The following is an 18,054-nucleotide window of genomic DNA, read 5'->3' on the forward strand; positions in this document are numbered from 1 at the left end:
AGGGTGCTAAACCCTGTGAGGTTGCATTCTACAAGTCTCAAATATAAGCTTGGTCACCATTATTTCCTGCTTCCACATAAGGTAGTTGACCTTAGCCTAATGATTCTTTCTGGAGAGGTAGATACAGCTGAAAGTTACCTTTGTCAGGGTCTTCCTGTGATGAATGGTGCCAACCATGATGACAAAGGCCATATTTCAATGGTATGGAGTTAGATTAAGTCTGTTTAGAAGCACTTTCAATTGCAGAACTATAGTGACAATATCTTAAATTTACTGAGTGTGTTTTAACTCACTTTACATGCATTAACCAATTTAATTTTCATAAATGCTTATGAGGTAGGTGTTTTATCATCTTTATGTTATATATGAGGAAAGCAGATTCTCAGAGATTAAGGAATTTCTCCAGGGCTACACAGCTGACGTGTACCGGGGCTTAGATGCAAATCCAGATCTCCTTCTCTGCCATGGTGATTTGAGTTCCATTGAACAGAACAAAAATAAGCATAGGAATTCACTGTTTTCACACTAAGATTCCATTGTCACCCAAGAGGGACCACAATCAGGCAGACTTTTATGTGCATGACTATCAATGATATAATGAAAGCCAGGAGTATGGCTTTCAGTGCAGTGGCCTGCTTGTAACATGAAACAAGCATGCTTGCAACATGACTACAAATCCCTCAAGTATCTATGCCTACAGTATGCCTACTGCATTCTACAGTGTATAGCACCCCTACAGTATGCCTACAGTATGCTGAAAGATGCCTACAGTATGCCTGCAGTATATCTACATTATGCCTACAGATACCTACAGCATCCCTACAGAAAGCCTACAGCACGCCTGCAGTATGTGCACAGTCTTTTCTTATCTGCTAGTTACCCACCTCCAGCTCCTCTCCCAGCACCTCCCTTCTCTGTCTCCACATTTATTAAGTCCTGGTTACTGGATGCCCCTCCTTTCTGCTACAGTTTCCATCACTAGGCTTCATTACTCTCTCATTCTGACTGGTAGGGTCACTCAGAGGCTCTATCCCCCAGGAATTAAAGGAGTAAAATCACATTATCAGCTCTCTCAAGACACTTGCTTAACTCACCGTTTTACAAACACAGTGTTGACTCTCTTTCTCTTGTGCCGCCAGTAATATTCACTCTTTCTTATTCCCAACAGAGGTCCTATTCTTTCCAAGAACAACCGGGCTAACTTCCATTTTTCTATATCCACTCTTTCTACTTAAATAGATTTGCCTACCTACATAAGACTGATTTGCACTTAATACAAGCATAACTCATGACTCCAAAATACATGCTATTGATGAATCAACCATACTTCTTGAAATGAAGGCTGGAAAGTTTAAGTGCTCAGCTTTGTTTCCAAAAAGATAGTATTAGCAAAAAAAATGTAAAAAGTGAAAAGCTGTCACCAACACTTGACAAGTCCCAAAAACTTTTATGGGACATCCTTAATTGTGAGCTACCAATTGTGAAACTAAAGACAAGCTAAAAAGAAACCCACATGTAGAAAAATCATAATAAAACCACAAAATCACAAACAAAAGATCTTAAAAATCAGCCATATGGGAAAATAATGATTACTTTCAAATGAGTGACAGTGAGAATGCACAGTGACTTCTCAACAGGAACAATGGAAGGCAGGAGACAATAGAACAATATCTTCAATATGCTGACAGAAATTCCAAATTGTCATTAAATTTCTAAAAAGTGCTCAACCCCATATTAACCAGAAAAAATACAAATTAAAACCACATGAAATACTATTACACACCCACCAGATTGGCAGCACTTTTAAAATATTTGCCACAATGTTATGCATTCTATTCTGGAATGGTTTACAATTTGAAACTATTATGAATACTACTACTATAAATATCCCGTACAGGTTACCTAGTACATGACTGCATGCATTTCTCTAGGACACAACCCAACAATATGCTATCTACAAGAAATTCACTTCAAACATAGTGACACAGGTAGGCTGAAAGTAAAAGGATAGAAAAAGCTATATTATGCAAACATTAATAAAAAAATCAGGAGTGACTGAATTAATTTCAAAGTGGACTTTAAAGCAAAGAATGTTACTAGTGGTAAAAAGTGATATTATATAATAATAAAGAGGTCCTTAAGAAGATACAGCAACTCTAAATACACTAAACCACTAAGCTTTCAAACACATGAGGCAAAAACGAATGGAGTAGAAAGAAGAAAGAGGCAAATCCAAAATTACAGTTGGGAAATTCAATGCCCAATTCTCAGCAATTGATAGAACTACTAGACAGAAAATTAATGATGATGAGTAGAAGACCTGAATAACACCATCAAACCACAGAATTTAATTGACATTTATAGAACACTGCACTCAATAAGAGCAGAAAACACATTCTTCTCATGCACCAATGGAACATAGACCATGTCTTAGGTCATATAATAAACCTTTAAAAATTTATAAGAATTGAAATTACACAGAATATGTTCTCTGGTCATAATGGAAGCAAATCAGAAATTAATAATACAAGGTGAAAAGAAAAATCTCTCAACATTCAAAAATTAAATGACATACTTCTAAATGATCCATGGATCTACATATTTAAAAGAGTCATAAAACAGAAATGACATTAGCAAGATGGTGGAATAGGAGATCCCCCACTCATATGCCCCAAAGCAACAATAATTTTGTAAGAGTCATCAACAGACAAAAGTACCTTTATAGGAGCCTTGGGATTCAGGTAGGAGTTTATAAAGCCCTGGTAGAGCCCAAGACCTAGGAGTATCATTTTTACAGGATAGACCCACACCCACTTGGCACTTACTGATCATGGTCCCATCTCCAGACCTAGAAACTGCTCCATATCCTTGCAGGCTTGGCTACAACCCCATTTTGTGTTGGTCCTGCTGCCAAAACCATTTGTCAAAGAGAAGTCATGCACACTAATACATCAGAAGATAGGCCCACCAACCTCTGTCTCAGCTATACATCCTAAAAATATCCTCTAACTCATCCCCTGCCCCTGTCAGCTACAGCATGAGATGAGTCCTGCTTCCACAAGGACCCACAGGGAGACATGTCCATCTGAGTGTGCAGAGCAGGCTTGCCAATCTTGGTCCCACAACAGATCCCTAAATAGCTCTAAGTCTCAACTCCAGCCCCTCTCAGCTGCAGACTAGGCACTACTGCCTTGTCAGAGACCTGCTGGGAGAAACACCCTTCTGTGTCCTCAGGACAGGCTTGCCAATCTCAATTTTACAGCATCCCTAAAACAAACCTGAATCTGGGCCCTAGCCCTGCTCAGCTGTGGCCAGAGAGAAGTTCTACCTGCCCAGGAATCCAGAGGGAGGCACTCTCATCTGAGATCCACAGGCAGCCCAGCTGACCTGGGTCCCACAGAAGATCCTGAAATGGCCCTGAAAAGCAGTCCCAGCCCCTCTCATCTGTGGCTTGAGAGCAGTGCTGCCCACATGAGACCTGGAGACAGACATGCTCATCAGTGCTCCTAAAATCTAACCCACTGACCTTGGTCCCGCTGTGGATCTTGAAATGGCCCTGTAATTCAGCACCAGCCTCTATCAACTGTGGTCTTAGAGCAAGCCTGCCTGCCCAGGGACCCACCAGAAAACATACCCATCTGTGACCCCAAAGACAGGCCTGAAGAGCTCAGTCTCAGCTACAGGCTCTAAAGCAGCCCCAAAACTCAGTTCTGACTCGTCTCAGCCATGGACTTGAGCAGCACTACATACCCAGGGTCTCACTTAGTGATCCACAGGGAAACTTTCCAGAGACACAGAAGAAGCCACACCCACTCACACACCTGGTAACAGGCCCATCATCTACACATCTTGAAATGGACTCTCATTCCAGTGCCAGCTCTATGGACTAAGGTTCTACAGACAGTCCAGTCAACCCAGAGATTACACAGAATCCACAGCTACTAGAGCCCCTGGTAACAGACCTACCAACTATAGACCCCACTGTGGACTCAGCAATAGCCATGTGATCCAGCTCCAACCCCATTTGACCACAATCCCATCAGCACAGGAACCTAATAGAAGAAGGCCTTAAACTGCCAAAAACAGTCTATAAATATTTAAAGAAGGCCAGGTGTGGTGGCTTTCACCTTTAATCCCAGCACTTTGGGAGGCTGAGGTAGGTGGATGGCTTGAGCTCAGGAGTTCAAGACCAGCCTGGGTAATATGGCAAAACCCCATCTCCATGAAACATATAAAAATTAGCTGGGCATGATGGCACATGCCTGTCATTCCAGTTACTCAGGAGGCTGAGGTGGAAGGATCACTTGAGCCTGGGAACCAGAGATTGCAGTGAGCTGAGATCATACCACTGCACTCCAGCCTGGGTGACAGAGTAAGAGGTATTGTACCTTCAAATGCACAGATACCAATGCAAGACTCCATAAATAATATGAAGAATAAGGCAAGAATGACACCTCCAAAGGAAACTAATAACTGACCCCAAAGAAAGGCAGATCTACAAATTGCCTGAAAGAAAATTCAAAATAATTATCTTAAAGAAGCTGTAGTCCCAGCTACTCGGGAGGCTGAGGCAGGAGAATGGCGTAAACCCAGGAGGCGGAGCTTGCAGTGAGCTGAGATCCGGCCACTACACTCCAGTCCGGGCGACAGAGCGAGACTCTGCCTCAAAAAAAAAAAAAAAAAAAAAAGAAGCTTAATAAGATGCAAAAGATGTAGATAAATAACTAAATGAAATTAGGAAAACAATGCATAAATAAGATGAGAAGTTTAATTTTAAAAATAGAAACCATAAATAAAACAAACAGAAATCCTGGACCTGAAGAATACAATGACAAAACTGAAAAATTCAGTAGAAAGCTTCAAAAGCAGGCTCTATCATGCAGAAGAAAGAATTAGCAAACTCAAAGACAGGGCATTTTAAATTACCCAATTAGAGGAATGAAAATGTTTAAATAATAAAAAAGAGTAAAGAAGGCATAAAGGATGTATTCTATCCCACCAAGCATACAAATATATACATTATGAGGGTTTCAGAAGGAGGAAAGAGAAAAAAGGAAAGAAAGCTTATGTAAAGAAATACATCCCAAATCTTGGGAGGGATATGGACATATAGATTCATGAAATTCAAAGGATCCCAAGCAAGATCAACCCAAAAACAAACACTATGAGGCACATTAATTCATGCAGGGCTTAAAACCTAGATGACAGGTTGATAGGTGCAGCAAACCACCATGGCACATGTATACCTATGTAACAAACCTGCACGTTCTGCACATGTATCCCAGAACTTAAAGTAAAAATTTTTTAAAATTATCAAAAGACAGAGAGAATCTTGAAAGCAGCAAGAGAGAAGAGACTCATTACATACAATGGAACCCCTATGAGGCTATCAACAGACTTCTCAACAGAAACTTTGCAAGTCAGGAGAGTAGGATAATACATTCAAGTGCTGACAGAAAAAAACCTGCCAACCAAGAATATCATACCCAGAAAAGTCCGTGCTTCAGAAATTAAGGAGATATTCCCAGACAAACAAAAGCTCAGGGAGTTCATTGCCTCCCTTATAAGAAATGATAAAGATAGGGCAATGAGTTGAAACAAAGGAACTCTAATTAACAACATGAAAACATATGAAAGTAAAAAAAACCCTCACTGTTAAAGGTAAATATACAAATTCAGAATATACTACTGTAATGGTGGTGTACAAATCACTTATATCTGGTATAAAGGTTAAAAGACCAAACAATTAAAACTAACTGTAGGTACAATAATTTGTTAAGGAATATACATATAAAAAGATATAAATTGTGACATCAAAAAATTAGATGGAGGAATAGTAAAACTGTAAATTTTTTGAATGTAATTGAAGTTATCAGCTTAAAATAACCTGTTCTAACATGTTCAGTGTAAGTCTCATGATAACCACAAAGCAAAATTCTATAGTAGATACACAAAAAAAGAAAGAGAAAGGAATCAAAGCATACCACTACAGAAAGTTGTCAAATCACAAAGGCAGACAGCAAGAGAGGAAAAAAGAAACAAAAGATCTACAAAACAACTGGAAAACAACAAAATGGCAGTAGTAAGTCCTTACCTATCAATAATTAACTTGAATATAAATGGATTACATTCTCCAATCAAATGACACAGAATAGCTAAGGGTATTAAAAAGGCAAACAAACACACACACATACACAAAATCTATATGCTGTCTACAAGAGACTCACTTCAGCTTTAAGGACACACATAGACTAAAAGTGAGGGATGGAAAAAGATATTCCATGCAAATAGAAACAAAAAAGAGCAAAGGTACCTATATTTCTAGCAGAGAAAAATAGACTTTAAGTCAAAAATTATAAAAAGAAAGAAAGTCATTATGTAATGATAAAGAAGACAATTCATCAAGAGGATATAACAATTGTAAATAAATATGCACCCAACATCAGAGTACCTTTATAAAGCAATTATTAACAGATATGAAGGGAGCAATAGACAACAATACAACAATAGTAGGGGACTTCGGTACTACAGTTTCAACAATGGATCAATCATCCAGACAGAAAATTAGTAAGGAAAGATTAGACTTAAACTACACTTTAGACCAAGTGGACCTAACAGACGTATATAGAACATTGTATCAAACAAGAGCAGAATACACATTCTTCTCAAGCACACACAGAACAGTCTCCATGACAGATTGTATGTTAAGTCACAAACAGGTCTTAACAAACTTCAGATTAAAATTACATCAAGTATTTTTTCTCCACAATAGTATGAAATTAGAAATCAATAACAGGAAGAAATTTGGAAAGTTCACAAATATGTGAAAATTAAACAATATGTTCCTGAACAACCAGTGGAACAAAGAAGACATCAAAAGGGAAATCAAAAACTATCTAGAGACAAATGAAGATGGAGACATACGACAAAATTTATGGGATGTAGCAGAAGCAGTTTTAAGAGGGCAGTTTATAACAATAAATGCCTACATTAAAAAAAAGAAATAACCTACCATTACACATGAAGGAACTAGAAAAAAAGAAGAACAACCTAAGCCCAAAGTTGATAGAAGGAGAAAATACCAAGGACCAGAAGAGAAATAAGTGAAACTGTAAAACATTGATGAAATAAATTGATGAGGACAAAAATAAATGGAAAGATACGCCATGTTCATTGATTGGAAGAATTAATACTGTTAAAATGTTTATATTACCCGAAGTGATATACAGATTCAATGTAATTCCTATCAAAATTCCAATGGCATTTTCACAAAAAGAGAAAAAAACATGAATTCTAAAATTCATATAGAACCACAAAAGATCCTGAATAGCCAAAGCAATCTTGAGCAAAAAGAACAGTTGGAGGCATCACACTATCTGATCTCAAAATCTATTACAAATCTATAGTAATCAAAACATCACAACACTGGCACAACAAGTGACATACAGACCAATGAGACAGAATAAAGAGCCGAGAAATAAATCTATGCACTTACAGCAAAATGATTTTCAAACAAAGGTGCCAGGAACACAAAATGGGGAAAGAACAGTATTTTTAGTAAATGGTGCTGGGGAAGCTATATTTCAGAAAAATGAAATTGGACCTTTATCTCACCCTATATACAAGAATCCACTCAAAATGTATTAAGCAGGTAAGCCTAACACATGAAACTGTAAAAGTACTAGAAGAAAACACAGGGGAAAAACTTCTTGACATTAGTCTGGGCAAAATTTTTTTATATGACCCTAAATACACAGGCAACAAAAGAAAAAATACATAAATGGGATTACATTAAACTAAAAAGCTTCTACATAGCAAACGAAATAATCAACAGAATGAAGAGATAACTCTTGGATTGGGAGAAAATATTGTGAAGCACACATGTGACACAGGACTAATATCCAAAATATATAAGAAACTCAAGCAACTCAACAACAATAACAAAAACAATCCAATTTAAAAGGTATTTCTTAAAAGAAGACATATAAATGGCCAACAGGTATATGGAAAAAATGCTCAACACTACTAATCATGAATGAAATGCAAATGAAAAACACACTGAGATATCACCTCACACCTGCTAGAATGGCTATCATGAAAATGGCAAGAAATAACAAGTGTTAGTAAGAAAGTGGAGAAAGAAAATCCTTGTACACTGTTAGTGGAAATGTAAATCAATGCAGCCATTATGGAAAGCAGTATAGCGATTCCTCAAAAAATTAAAAGTGGAACTACCATGTGACCCAAAAATCCCACTACTGAGTATTTAAAGGAAATGAAATCAGTCTGTCAAGGAGATATCTGCATTCCATGCACATTGTAGCATGATTCACAATAGCCAAGATAGGGATTCAACTTAAACATCCATCAATAAATGAAGTAATAGAAAAAATATAGTATATATACCCAACGGAATACTATTCAGCTTTTACAAAGGGAAATTCTGTCATTTGTGACAACACAAATGAACCTGTTGGATGAAATGCTGTGAACCATACATCTGATCAAGGCTTAATATCCAAAATATATAAGTAATTCAAACAACTCAATAACAAGAAAAGAATGTGATTAAAAAGACATTTCTCGGCTGGGTGCAGTGGCTCACGCCTGTAATCCCAGCACTTTGGGAGGCTGAGGCGGGTGGATCACAAGGTCAGGAGATCGAGACCATCCTGGCTAACACAGTGAAACCCCGTCTCTACTAAAAATACAAAAAGAAATTAGCCGGGCTTGGTGGCAGTGCCTGTAGTCCCAACTACTTGGGAGGCTGAGGCAGGAGAATGGCATGAACCCGGGAGGCAGAGCTTGCAGTGAGCCCAGATCGCACCACTGCCCTCCAGCCTGGGCGACAGAGTGAGACTCCGTCTCCAAAAAAAAAAAAGAAGACATTTCTCAAAAGACATATAAATAGCCCATAGGTTTATGAAAAGGTGCTCAACATCATTAATCCTCAGGGAAGTGCACTAGGGAAATTTTGGTCAAAGAATACAAAATTTCATTTAAGTAGGAGGAATAAGTTCAGGATAACTATTATACAATATGGTGACTATAGTTAATAACAATAAGAAAGTAGATTTTAAATGTTCTTACCACAAAATAGGTATGTGAGATAATAGATATGTTGATTAGCTTGATTTGGTCATTACACAATATATTCATATATTAAAAAATCATGTTGTGCACCATTAATATATACAATTTTTATTTGTCAAAAACAATGTTTGAGACAAAGTCTCATTCTGTCACCCCAGCTGGAGTGCAGTGACACAATCTCAGCTCACTGTAACCTCTGCCTCCCAGGTTCAATAGATTCTCTTGCCTCAGCCTCCCGAGTAGCTGGGATTACAGGTGCCTCGCCATGATGCCTGGCCAATTTTTGTATTTTTAGTAGAGACGGGGTTTCACCATGTTGGTAAGGCTGGTCTCAAATGCCTGACCTCAAGTGATCCACTTGCCTCAGCCTCCCAAAGTGCTGGGATTACAGGCGTGAGCCACCATGCCCGGACTTATTTGTCAATATTTTATATTTCCATAATAGGTAGAGTTTTTAGTAAATATATGTGAATTCCCACCCACTAAATACCTTACTGATGACTTTCACCTGAGCTAAACCACAGTCAATTAAGACAGAAGAAATAGTTCCTTCCAGGTTTGCTTCAGATTTTGCAGGGTCAGGAAATAAGTTAATGTCTTTCCAAACTCCCACAAAACATAACACCAATTAGGGGTGTGCTCCTAATTACCAAAATGGATAAGATAAGGCAACTCTCCCCAGTCATAAGTGTCAACAAAATAGGATGCTCATGTCAGCCAGAATGGAAGTTAACTTCCCATGGGAAACAGTGGCAAGAGGAATTTAAAAATAAAAACAAAAACCTATTGGTTGAAGAACTAGGTTGGGGAAATAATGATTACAGTTCTATTCTCTACTTATGTAGAAAAACTTGTGAAAATAAAAGCAGAAAAAGTCTCAGAAACATCACAGCCTGCCTTGGCATAATAGCCCAAAACCATGATGCCAAATTTCTATTCAGTAATGAACTGATGAGGTTTATCTTCTAAAGATGGAAGTGAAGAATGACTCACCCAACATTTAAAAATGTAATAATGAACCTGACATTGCTCCACCCAGACCCATTTCTCAGATTACACCAACCTGAGGGCAACTGCCCTCCTACAGGAATGAGCCCAGCAAAGTGAGTTACTAATTAGAAAAAATCACCCAATTATGCCAACTTGCTGAGACTGGCAAGCCATGTTTTACTCTATGTAGACAGAATTTCATTCAGAACACACTTGGGACTTGCCTATAAAAAGGCAAACAGAACCATTTAGACAAGAAGGGACTCCATTCTAGCTTTCACGAATACAGCTCTGCAACGCGTTTGCCCTGATACCATGTCTCTTCGACTTTCCAGTGCATCCAGGAGGTCCTGTCCTCGTCCCACCACAGGATCACTCAGACTCTCTGGTGGGGGAACCAGCTTTGGGGCTGGAAATGCTTGTGGCATTTCGGGGATTGGAAGTAACTTCTCTTGTGCCTTCGGAGGCAGCTCATCCGGAGGAAACGCAGCGGGAGGCAATCTCTGTGCTGGCTTCACTGTGAATGAGGGGGGTCTCCTTTCTGGCAATGAGAAAGTGACCATGCAGAACCTCAATGACCGCCTGGCATCCTACCTGGACAACGTGCGTGCTCTGGAGGAGGCCAACGCTGACCTGGAGCAGAAGATCAAGGGCTGGTATGAGAAATTTGGGCCTGGCTCTTGCCGTGGTCTTGATCATGACTATAGCAGATATTTCCCGATAATTGATGACCTTAAAAACCAGGTAAGAAATCATACTTCACAATCATTTTCATGTACCTTTATTTCTAAATTGTGTTTTCCTTTCTTTATTAAATTCTAAAAACATTTATCATTTCTACTTGTGATTTTTTTTGTTTTTTTTTGTTTGTTTGTTTTTTGTTTTTTTTGAGAAGGAGTTTTGCTCTTGTTGCCCAGGCAGGAGTGCAATGGCAGGATCTCAGCTCACTGCAACCTCCACCTCCTGGGTTCAAGAGATTCTCCTGCCTCAGCCTCCCGAGTAGCTGGGATTACAGGCACCTTCCACCACGCCCACCTACTTGTGATTTCTTAAAGAGAATTCCAGTTTAGCATTGGAAATAAGCATTAAGTAGATTCAGTTCGTTTACTTCATGATAAAAGTCAAATTCCCATTTCTAGATCATCACTTCCACCACCAGCAACGCTAATGCTGTTCTACAGATCGATAATGCCAGGCTTACAGCCGATGATTTCAGACTCAAGTAAGTAGACTGCCAGAGTGAAATGAATTCATGGCAATTCATGCAAACCATTACATCAAATTTGCAACTCTTGTTCCAAAACTATAAAACACTTGAATTTCACATAAACAGGATGTTATTACTTTTTTATGCTTTGATTATTAAATACAAAGCGTGAACTGCTATTAAAACTAGTTCTTTTTCTGTCAAATACTGCAAAGTAGAAACAATAATTATTATTATTATGCAGCAAGTTTTGAAAATGCCTCTTGTGGCCAAATCTTCAAAATTCTGGAATTCTAGCATTTGTCATTGATCAGTGACTATGTCTCCAACCATGTGACAAATTAGGAAATCATTAACACTCTTTAAGGTATGAAAATGAGCTGGCTCTTCACCAGAGTGTAGAGGCTGATGTCAATGGGTTACGAAGAGTTTTGGATGAAATAACCCTGTGCAGAACAGATCTGGAGATTCAGTACGAAACCCTGAGTGAGGAGATGACTTACCTCAAAAAGAACCATAAAGAGGTAAGAGCTGGTCATCTACACTTTGCTATTTTTGCAGACACTGTGCACCTGACAGGGGATAATGTACATAACCTCTCATATAAAAAGTTGGTGCTGAAGACACATTGTCAGACAGACATGAGAGCTGAGCTGTCTCTTCAAGAGTCAAATTCTTTGTACAGATTCACCCTTGCTCTCTCATCAAGTTTCCTATGGGAAAAAATAAAGGAATCATGTTTTCCAGAACAATCAGGGTTATAAGAGCAGTGTTTGGCTATGTAATTATAGCTGAGTTAAAATGATCTACTTAGGAGATTACATCAAATTAGATAAAATAAATATAAAATAAATATACTTTAAGGACATCCTTAAACTGGAAAACTAGATCTAAATTTCTCTATGCCAGTGGCAGATTTAAAACACTAAAGCATTTACTTCATACGTACATGAAGTATACACACTTAACACTAGTACGTGTTCTTTATAGGTATGGCTGTAAAAATCATGAGAATGAAATTAAGCTATGACACCAGAATTTATACTTAATCATAAACTTCCGAAGCGGTCACTGTTGGAAGTTAAGCTCCAAATTTTATATTGCAGCAATTACATCCTTAGGATTGCTTTCAGAGGTGCTGTTTTCCAAAAGGGAAAAATCTTTATCCTTTGAAAATAAATTTGATATTTTAAATAGCCAAAAGACTTCTATGGTCAAGCCAAATGCTTAAAACAGAAGATCAAGCTAAGAATCCTACTTGATTAGTCATGAGGCTGTCTTATAAATAAAACTACTTGAATAACATTGATTTGCCTACGTGGATTCAAATATAGTTATAGCCCATGGTGTTTAATCAATTTTTGATGAATTAAAAGCAATTGATTTTTGATTTTTGTAATGCCTCACAGGCAACCCTATACACACACACACACACACACACACACACACACACAGGCAAATATATATATATAAATATATATAATATATAAATGTATACATATATAATCTTTTTCTTTTTATGCTTGAACCAGGAAGTTTTCACTAAATCCTCAGAAGTAAAAGCCACATCTGTAGATCGGGAAGACATAGGGTCAACCAGGAGGAAAGAAGGCTGGATTAGCTGAGGGGCTCACTGCAGGAAGGAATGAAAGCCTTAGTTACCATCATTAAGACCAATTCATGAATGAGGAGGAGAGTTTCTGCAGCAGACGGTAGTTGATGGGTGGTATTCCAGTACACACAGTCTTCGCTGTGATGCCTGCCATTCACAATCTTAGAACTGACTCACACATTCTAACAGCTTGCAGTTCAGACAGGGTAACATGTAGACTTTGGCTGCAAAATAAATTCCAGCTTCCGTGATGATAGTAATTATAATAACCAGCATTCAGTTAGCATTTATGTGCAAGGTAGTATCACAGAGTCATTATTATTATTAGTTCTTTGATTTCTTTTAACAACTCAGGAAGGATATTTAATTATCCTCAATTTTCAGGTAAGCAAATAGACACTTAAAGAGGTTAAGCAACTTTCCCAAACTCACCAGCCACTATAGGGCAGAACCAAAATTTACAGAGAGATTTGTGTGACTCCAAAGTCCAACATGATACTGTATATATGTCCCTGTATATACTTAATAGACAGCTGCGATTCTTTAGAGGATGATGTTCTTCCCTGAGGGGTGCACATGCACACACACACACACACACACACACAATTTATTTACTTATCGTCATTTCAATTGTTCAGAATTATTCAAACTCAGCCCTTCAACCATGTTCATGGCTGTGTTCAGGGTGTAGCTGAGTTAAGACTGCATCAAAGCTGGCCTCTAGTGAAATGAAGAGCAGTCCACAAACGTGGAGAATAGAATAAGCAATGGAGGACCATTCATTTTAAATGTTTAAAACTTTCATTTGGAAAAGGAATTAAGACTCATTCTGAGTGGTAGAACTGAAACTGATGAGTTTAAGTTATAAGAACAGGAGTTTGACTCACTATAATATAGAAGTCTGGAACAATTAAAACTCTTCCAGAATGAAACAGGCTAGTTCATGAGATAGTGAGTTCACCGTCTTTGAGAATTAGGTCAACAGGACAGGAAATATCAAATGTGGTGGGAGGGGGTCAATGCACAGCCTGGGGAAAACCAGACAAACTTTAAGTGCCCTTCCAAAGCTAAGCTTCTAGACCTTCCATGAGATCCCTGCAGAGTTGAGCTGAACACTTTTCTGCCTCTAGGAAATGCAAGTTCTGCAGTGCGCAGCTGGAGGCAACGTGAACGTGGAGATGAACGCAGCCCCCGGAGTGGACCTCACAGTTCTACTGAACAACATGAGAGCTGAGTACGAAGCTCTTGCAGAGCAGAACCGCAGGGATGCGGAGGCCTGGTTCAACGAGAAGGTGACTCTCCTCCGGAAAACAATCCCTTTGCATGTTACTGATATTCATGAAACTAAGATTTGCTCCTTCACTTATGGCATTTCAGAGCGCCTCCCTGCAGCAGCAGATTTCTGAGGATGTCGGAGCCACAACCTCAGCCCGGAACGAGCTGACTGAAATGAAGCGCACTCTTCAAACCCTGGAGATTGAACTTCAGTCTCTCTTAGCCACGGTATGAAAAGAACAGTTTTTTACCATCCCCCAGGGCATCATGTTAGATACTTGCCAGCTGGTTTTAAAAACCTTAACAATATTGAAATATATATTTTTATAATTGTCTTAAAACATAAGCAGAGAATAGGATTGTATAGCTGACAGCTAAAACAACATAAATGTCTTTAGGTCTATTCTACCAAAAAGAAGGATTTGCTCATTTTCAGGCAGTATCACAGTCTTAACTATGTGTCCATGTGAAATCTAAAACAATTATACGTAAAGTTAACAACAGGAGAAAATCATACATCAAACAAATCCCTGCATATCTGCATATCCATCTCAGGTTCTCTTTATTGCTTCCTGACAGAAACACTCCCTGGAGTGCTCCTTGACAGAGACCGAGAGCAACTACTGTGCGCAGCTGGCGCAGATCCAGGCTCAGATCGGGGCCCTGGAGGAGCAGCTGCACCAGGTCAGAACTGAGACCGAGGGCCAGAAGCTTGAGTATGAGCAGCTCCTGGACATCAAGCTCCACCTGGAAAAAGAAATTGAGACCTACTGTCTCCTTATAGGAGGAGATGATGGGTAGGTAAAACAATTTGCATGGATGGCATAATATCCTGAAATCTGCTTGCAAGTTAGATCCCACTTTCCACTGGAAAGTGGACATAATTTGGCTGCATGCATTTATTATCACGAATACTAAATATTAAATATAATGCACACTCGACTGCCAAAATACAAATTAACATCTTAACAAACCAATATGCAGCAGGCACCGAGTTTAAGGTATGAACATTGAAAATATCACTTCTAGAGTGAAAAGAATAAACGGGAAGCTAATTGGAGTTTCAATATGTGGACCAGGATTCTGACTCTGGAAATGGTTTCTGGAGCTCATCACTCACAGAATCCTGTCTTCATAGCACTGATCAAGTCCCATGGGCACAAGTCTGAGAGTCTAGAGCTCAGGGTTGTTAGGAGCAGGAAGCTTCCTGAATTCACAACGAAGAGCATTTCATCACCCCAAAAAGTTCTTCTGTGCCCCACTTCCCTTGGCAGTTACTATTTTATCCATTCTTGATGTTAATATAAAAGGAAATACAGGAAAAAAATCACTTCTTAACACTGAAGCAGAACAAAAACATCACAATCTCAGAGAAAACCGCACTTAGAAAAAATATCTTGTAATTGTCTAACTGCTGAAGCGATCTACACCACTCTTCCTCATCTATCATCAAACCCTCCCTCATTGACTAGAGTGATGCTTCCACATGTAAATCGTTACACAGCTATATACATTTGTCACAATTCATAAACCTGCAAAACTTAAAAAGGAGAATTTCAACCTAAGTTGTATAAATACATCCAGTGGCATGCCAGAACTGCTGTTAGCATCTCATGACAGCCTCTTTTGCACATCTCTTCCTAACTCCTCACTTAGTGATGTCACTTGGTAACTTGATATCAGTAATGGAGAAGGTATTCATACCTCTACAGAAATCGGTAAACACTACAAATCAAATATTGGGTTACACAGTTGAAACTACCAAAGAGCTAAAGAAAACCATATGGTGAACCTAGAATTGATGGGGTTCTCTCTAAATCACCCTCTTTTGTGATGTTTTCACAGAGCCTGTAAGTCTGGAGGTTACAAGTCTAAAGATTATGGATCTGGAAATGTGGGAAGTCAAGTCAAAGGTAATTAAAATGAAATCTGTTGTTATGCTATCCTACTTTTTAAATTTTCTCAACTTTTATTTTAGGTTTGGGAGTACATTGAAAGGTTTGTTACATAAGTACACACACGATATGGAGGTTTGTTGTACATATTATTTGATCATCCAGGAATTAAGCCCAGTACCCAATAATTATCATCTCTGCTCTTCTTCCTCCTCCCACCCTTCCCCCTCAAGTAGAACCAAGTATCTGTTGTTTCCTTCTTTGTGTTCATAAGTCCTTATCATTTAGCTCCCACTTATAAGTGAGAACATGCGGTGTTTGGTTTTTCTATTCCTGCGTCAGTTTGCTAAGAATGATAGCCTCCAGCTCCATCTATGTTCCTGCAAAAGATGTGATCTTCTTCTTTTTCATGGCTGCATAATATTCCATGGTGCTTATGGCTTTATCCACTCTGTCACTGATGGGCATTTAGGTTGATTCTTTGTTCTTGCTATTGTGAATAGTGCTGCAATGAACATTCACATGCATGTGTCTTTACGGTAGAGTGCTTTCTATTCCTTTGGGTATATATACCCAACTACTTCATTTTTAATGCATAGCTTGATTGTTCTTATATTACCATGGCTTGGTAAGAATACACACGATAAAGATTTGTAGTAGACATCATATGTGCTAGATATCTAATGTCAGTGATGTGTGCTAATTTTAAACAAAATAACATGTCACCGTGTTTTTTCCTAACCAAATAATCAAAATTATTCACCAAAAATGAGTCTAAGTATTTGTGTTTAGTGCATAGTTCATTCTATATGCAAATACTATTATTCCTTTATTATTCCTTTAAATGATACAATGTTTTATTCATTTTTAACTGTATAAAATCTCCTTTTAATTTTTAATTTTCAGACTCAGCCAAAGCCATAGTGGTTAAGAAAGTTCTTGAGGAGGTAGACCAACGCAGCAAAATACTTACCACCAGGCTTCACTCCCTGGAAGAGAAATCTCAAAGCAATTAATTTGAGATGCAACAGAGAACGTCTGCCACATACCCCCTAAGAAGAAAAGGCATTATGTATCTGTCCAGAAAAATGTGCACGTCTAAGAAAAACGTCTGTCCTGTTGTCTTTCTGTTATTTTCTCTTTCCGGGCAATCAATAACAGCATCTCCCCATTCATCTGGAAGAATGCCACACACAAATATGATGACTCATTTTATTATCCTACAGAAATCTGTTGTCAATTCTTTGTATTCAATAAACCTCTTCTTTAGCAAGTTATCATTGGTGATAGTCTTTAGAATGTTTATGTGTGCAATATAAATATGTGAAGATGTAACAGCTTTTATTTATATAAAAACTCTTTTAAAATAATAGATTTCCTCATAGATTTTCATCAGGCTTATCCTATAATTCAAACTGAGACAAATTCAGAAAGAATAAAAGTACTTTTATTTAAATCCCCGATCTGCCATACTTTGACATACTAAGAAGCCTATTCCCTTTAATAATAACTAAAATGTATTTATTTCAGGTTCTTCATCTGTAAATGGGGATAATAAAAGTAGTTCTTTCAAATGGTTATTGTAAAGATTCAAGAAATAAGTTATTGCAAAGTGCACTTACGGGATAAGCATTTGATAGAGGCTAATACATATTTTTAATACTCAGTATTTATAATGATTAATGCTCAATCTCATTTTCCTTTTGGATATATTTTTTAAACAGTATTCCAAATGTAATAGAGGTTATAGCAAAAGTTTCAGTTTAGAACCCAAGTTATAGGAATAGAGCCATCCACTTCTACTACAAAGTTGTAGCTGATGTTTATAACTCTCTTGACCATCAGATTTATCTCTACTAAAGGGAAATAAATTAGATTAATTAAAAACATAATTTTCTCAGATCAGATATTACCTCTAGATATTTAGTTGACCCTCTATACTGTATGGATGGATTATCCATATTATAATCTATTCAAAAAAA

The 18,054-nt window shown here is 38.0% G+C and overlaps 1 protein-coding gene and 1 long non-coding RNA gene across 2 annotated transcripts in view; one reads left to right on the top strand and one right to left on the bottom strand.

The window, feature by feature from the left end:
- The window catches only part of LOC117067054, a 49,421-nt gene extending 35,920 nt beyond the window's left edge, over positions 1 to 13,501 (bottom strand). The window contains exons 1-3 of the long non-coding RNA XR_004430587.1: positions 12,953 to 13,501; positions 11,794 to 12,003; positions 10,678 to 10,815 (exon numbers count right to left, since the gene is read on the bottom strand). This is a non-coding gene — a long non-coding RNA (uncharacterized LOC117067054). The remainder of the gene's footprint in view (positions 1 to 10,677; positions 10,816 to 11,793; positions 12,004 to 12,952) is intronic.
- Positions 10,344 to 17,349, top strand: KRT25 (keratin 25). The gene is made up of 8 exons (XM_033183102.1): positions 10,344 to 10,827; positions 11,223 to 11,305; positions 11,658 to 11,814; positions 14,033 to 14,194; positions 14,280 to 14,405; positions 14,757 to 14,974; positions 16,023 to 16,090; positions 16,979 to 17,349. The coding sequence occupies exons 1-8, from the start codon at positions 10,399 to 10,401 to the stop codon at positions 17,086 to 17,088; spliced, it is 1,353 nt and encodes a 450-aa protein (XP_033038993.1). The 5' UTR covers positions 10,344 to 10,398; the 3' UTR covers positions 17,089 to 17,349.
- Positions 17,350 to 18,054: the final 705 nt, after the last annotated feature.

The sequence above is a fragment of the Trachypithecus francoisi genome, unplaced genomic scaffold, assembly GCF_009764315.1.
Source record: "Trachypithecus francoisi isolate TF-2019V2 unplaced genomic scaffold, Tfra_2.0 Lachesis_group20, whole genome shotgun sequence".
NCBI classification, from domain to species: domain Eukaryota; kingdom Metazoa; phylum Chordata; class Mammalia; order Primates; family Cercopithecidae; genus Trachypithecus; species Trachypithecus francoisi.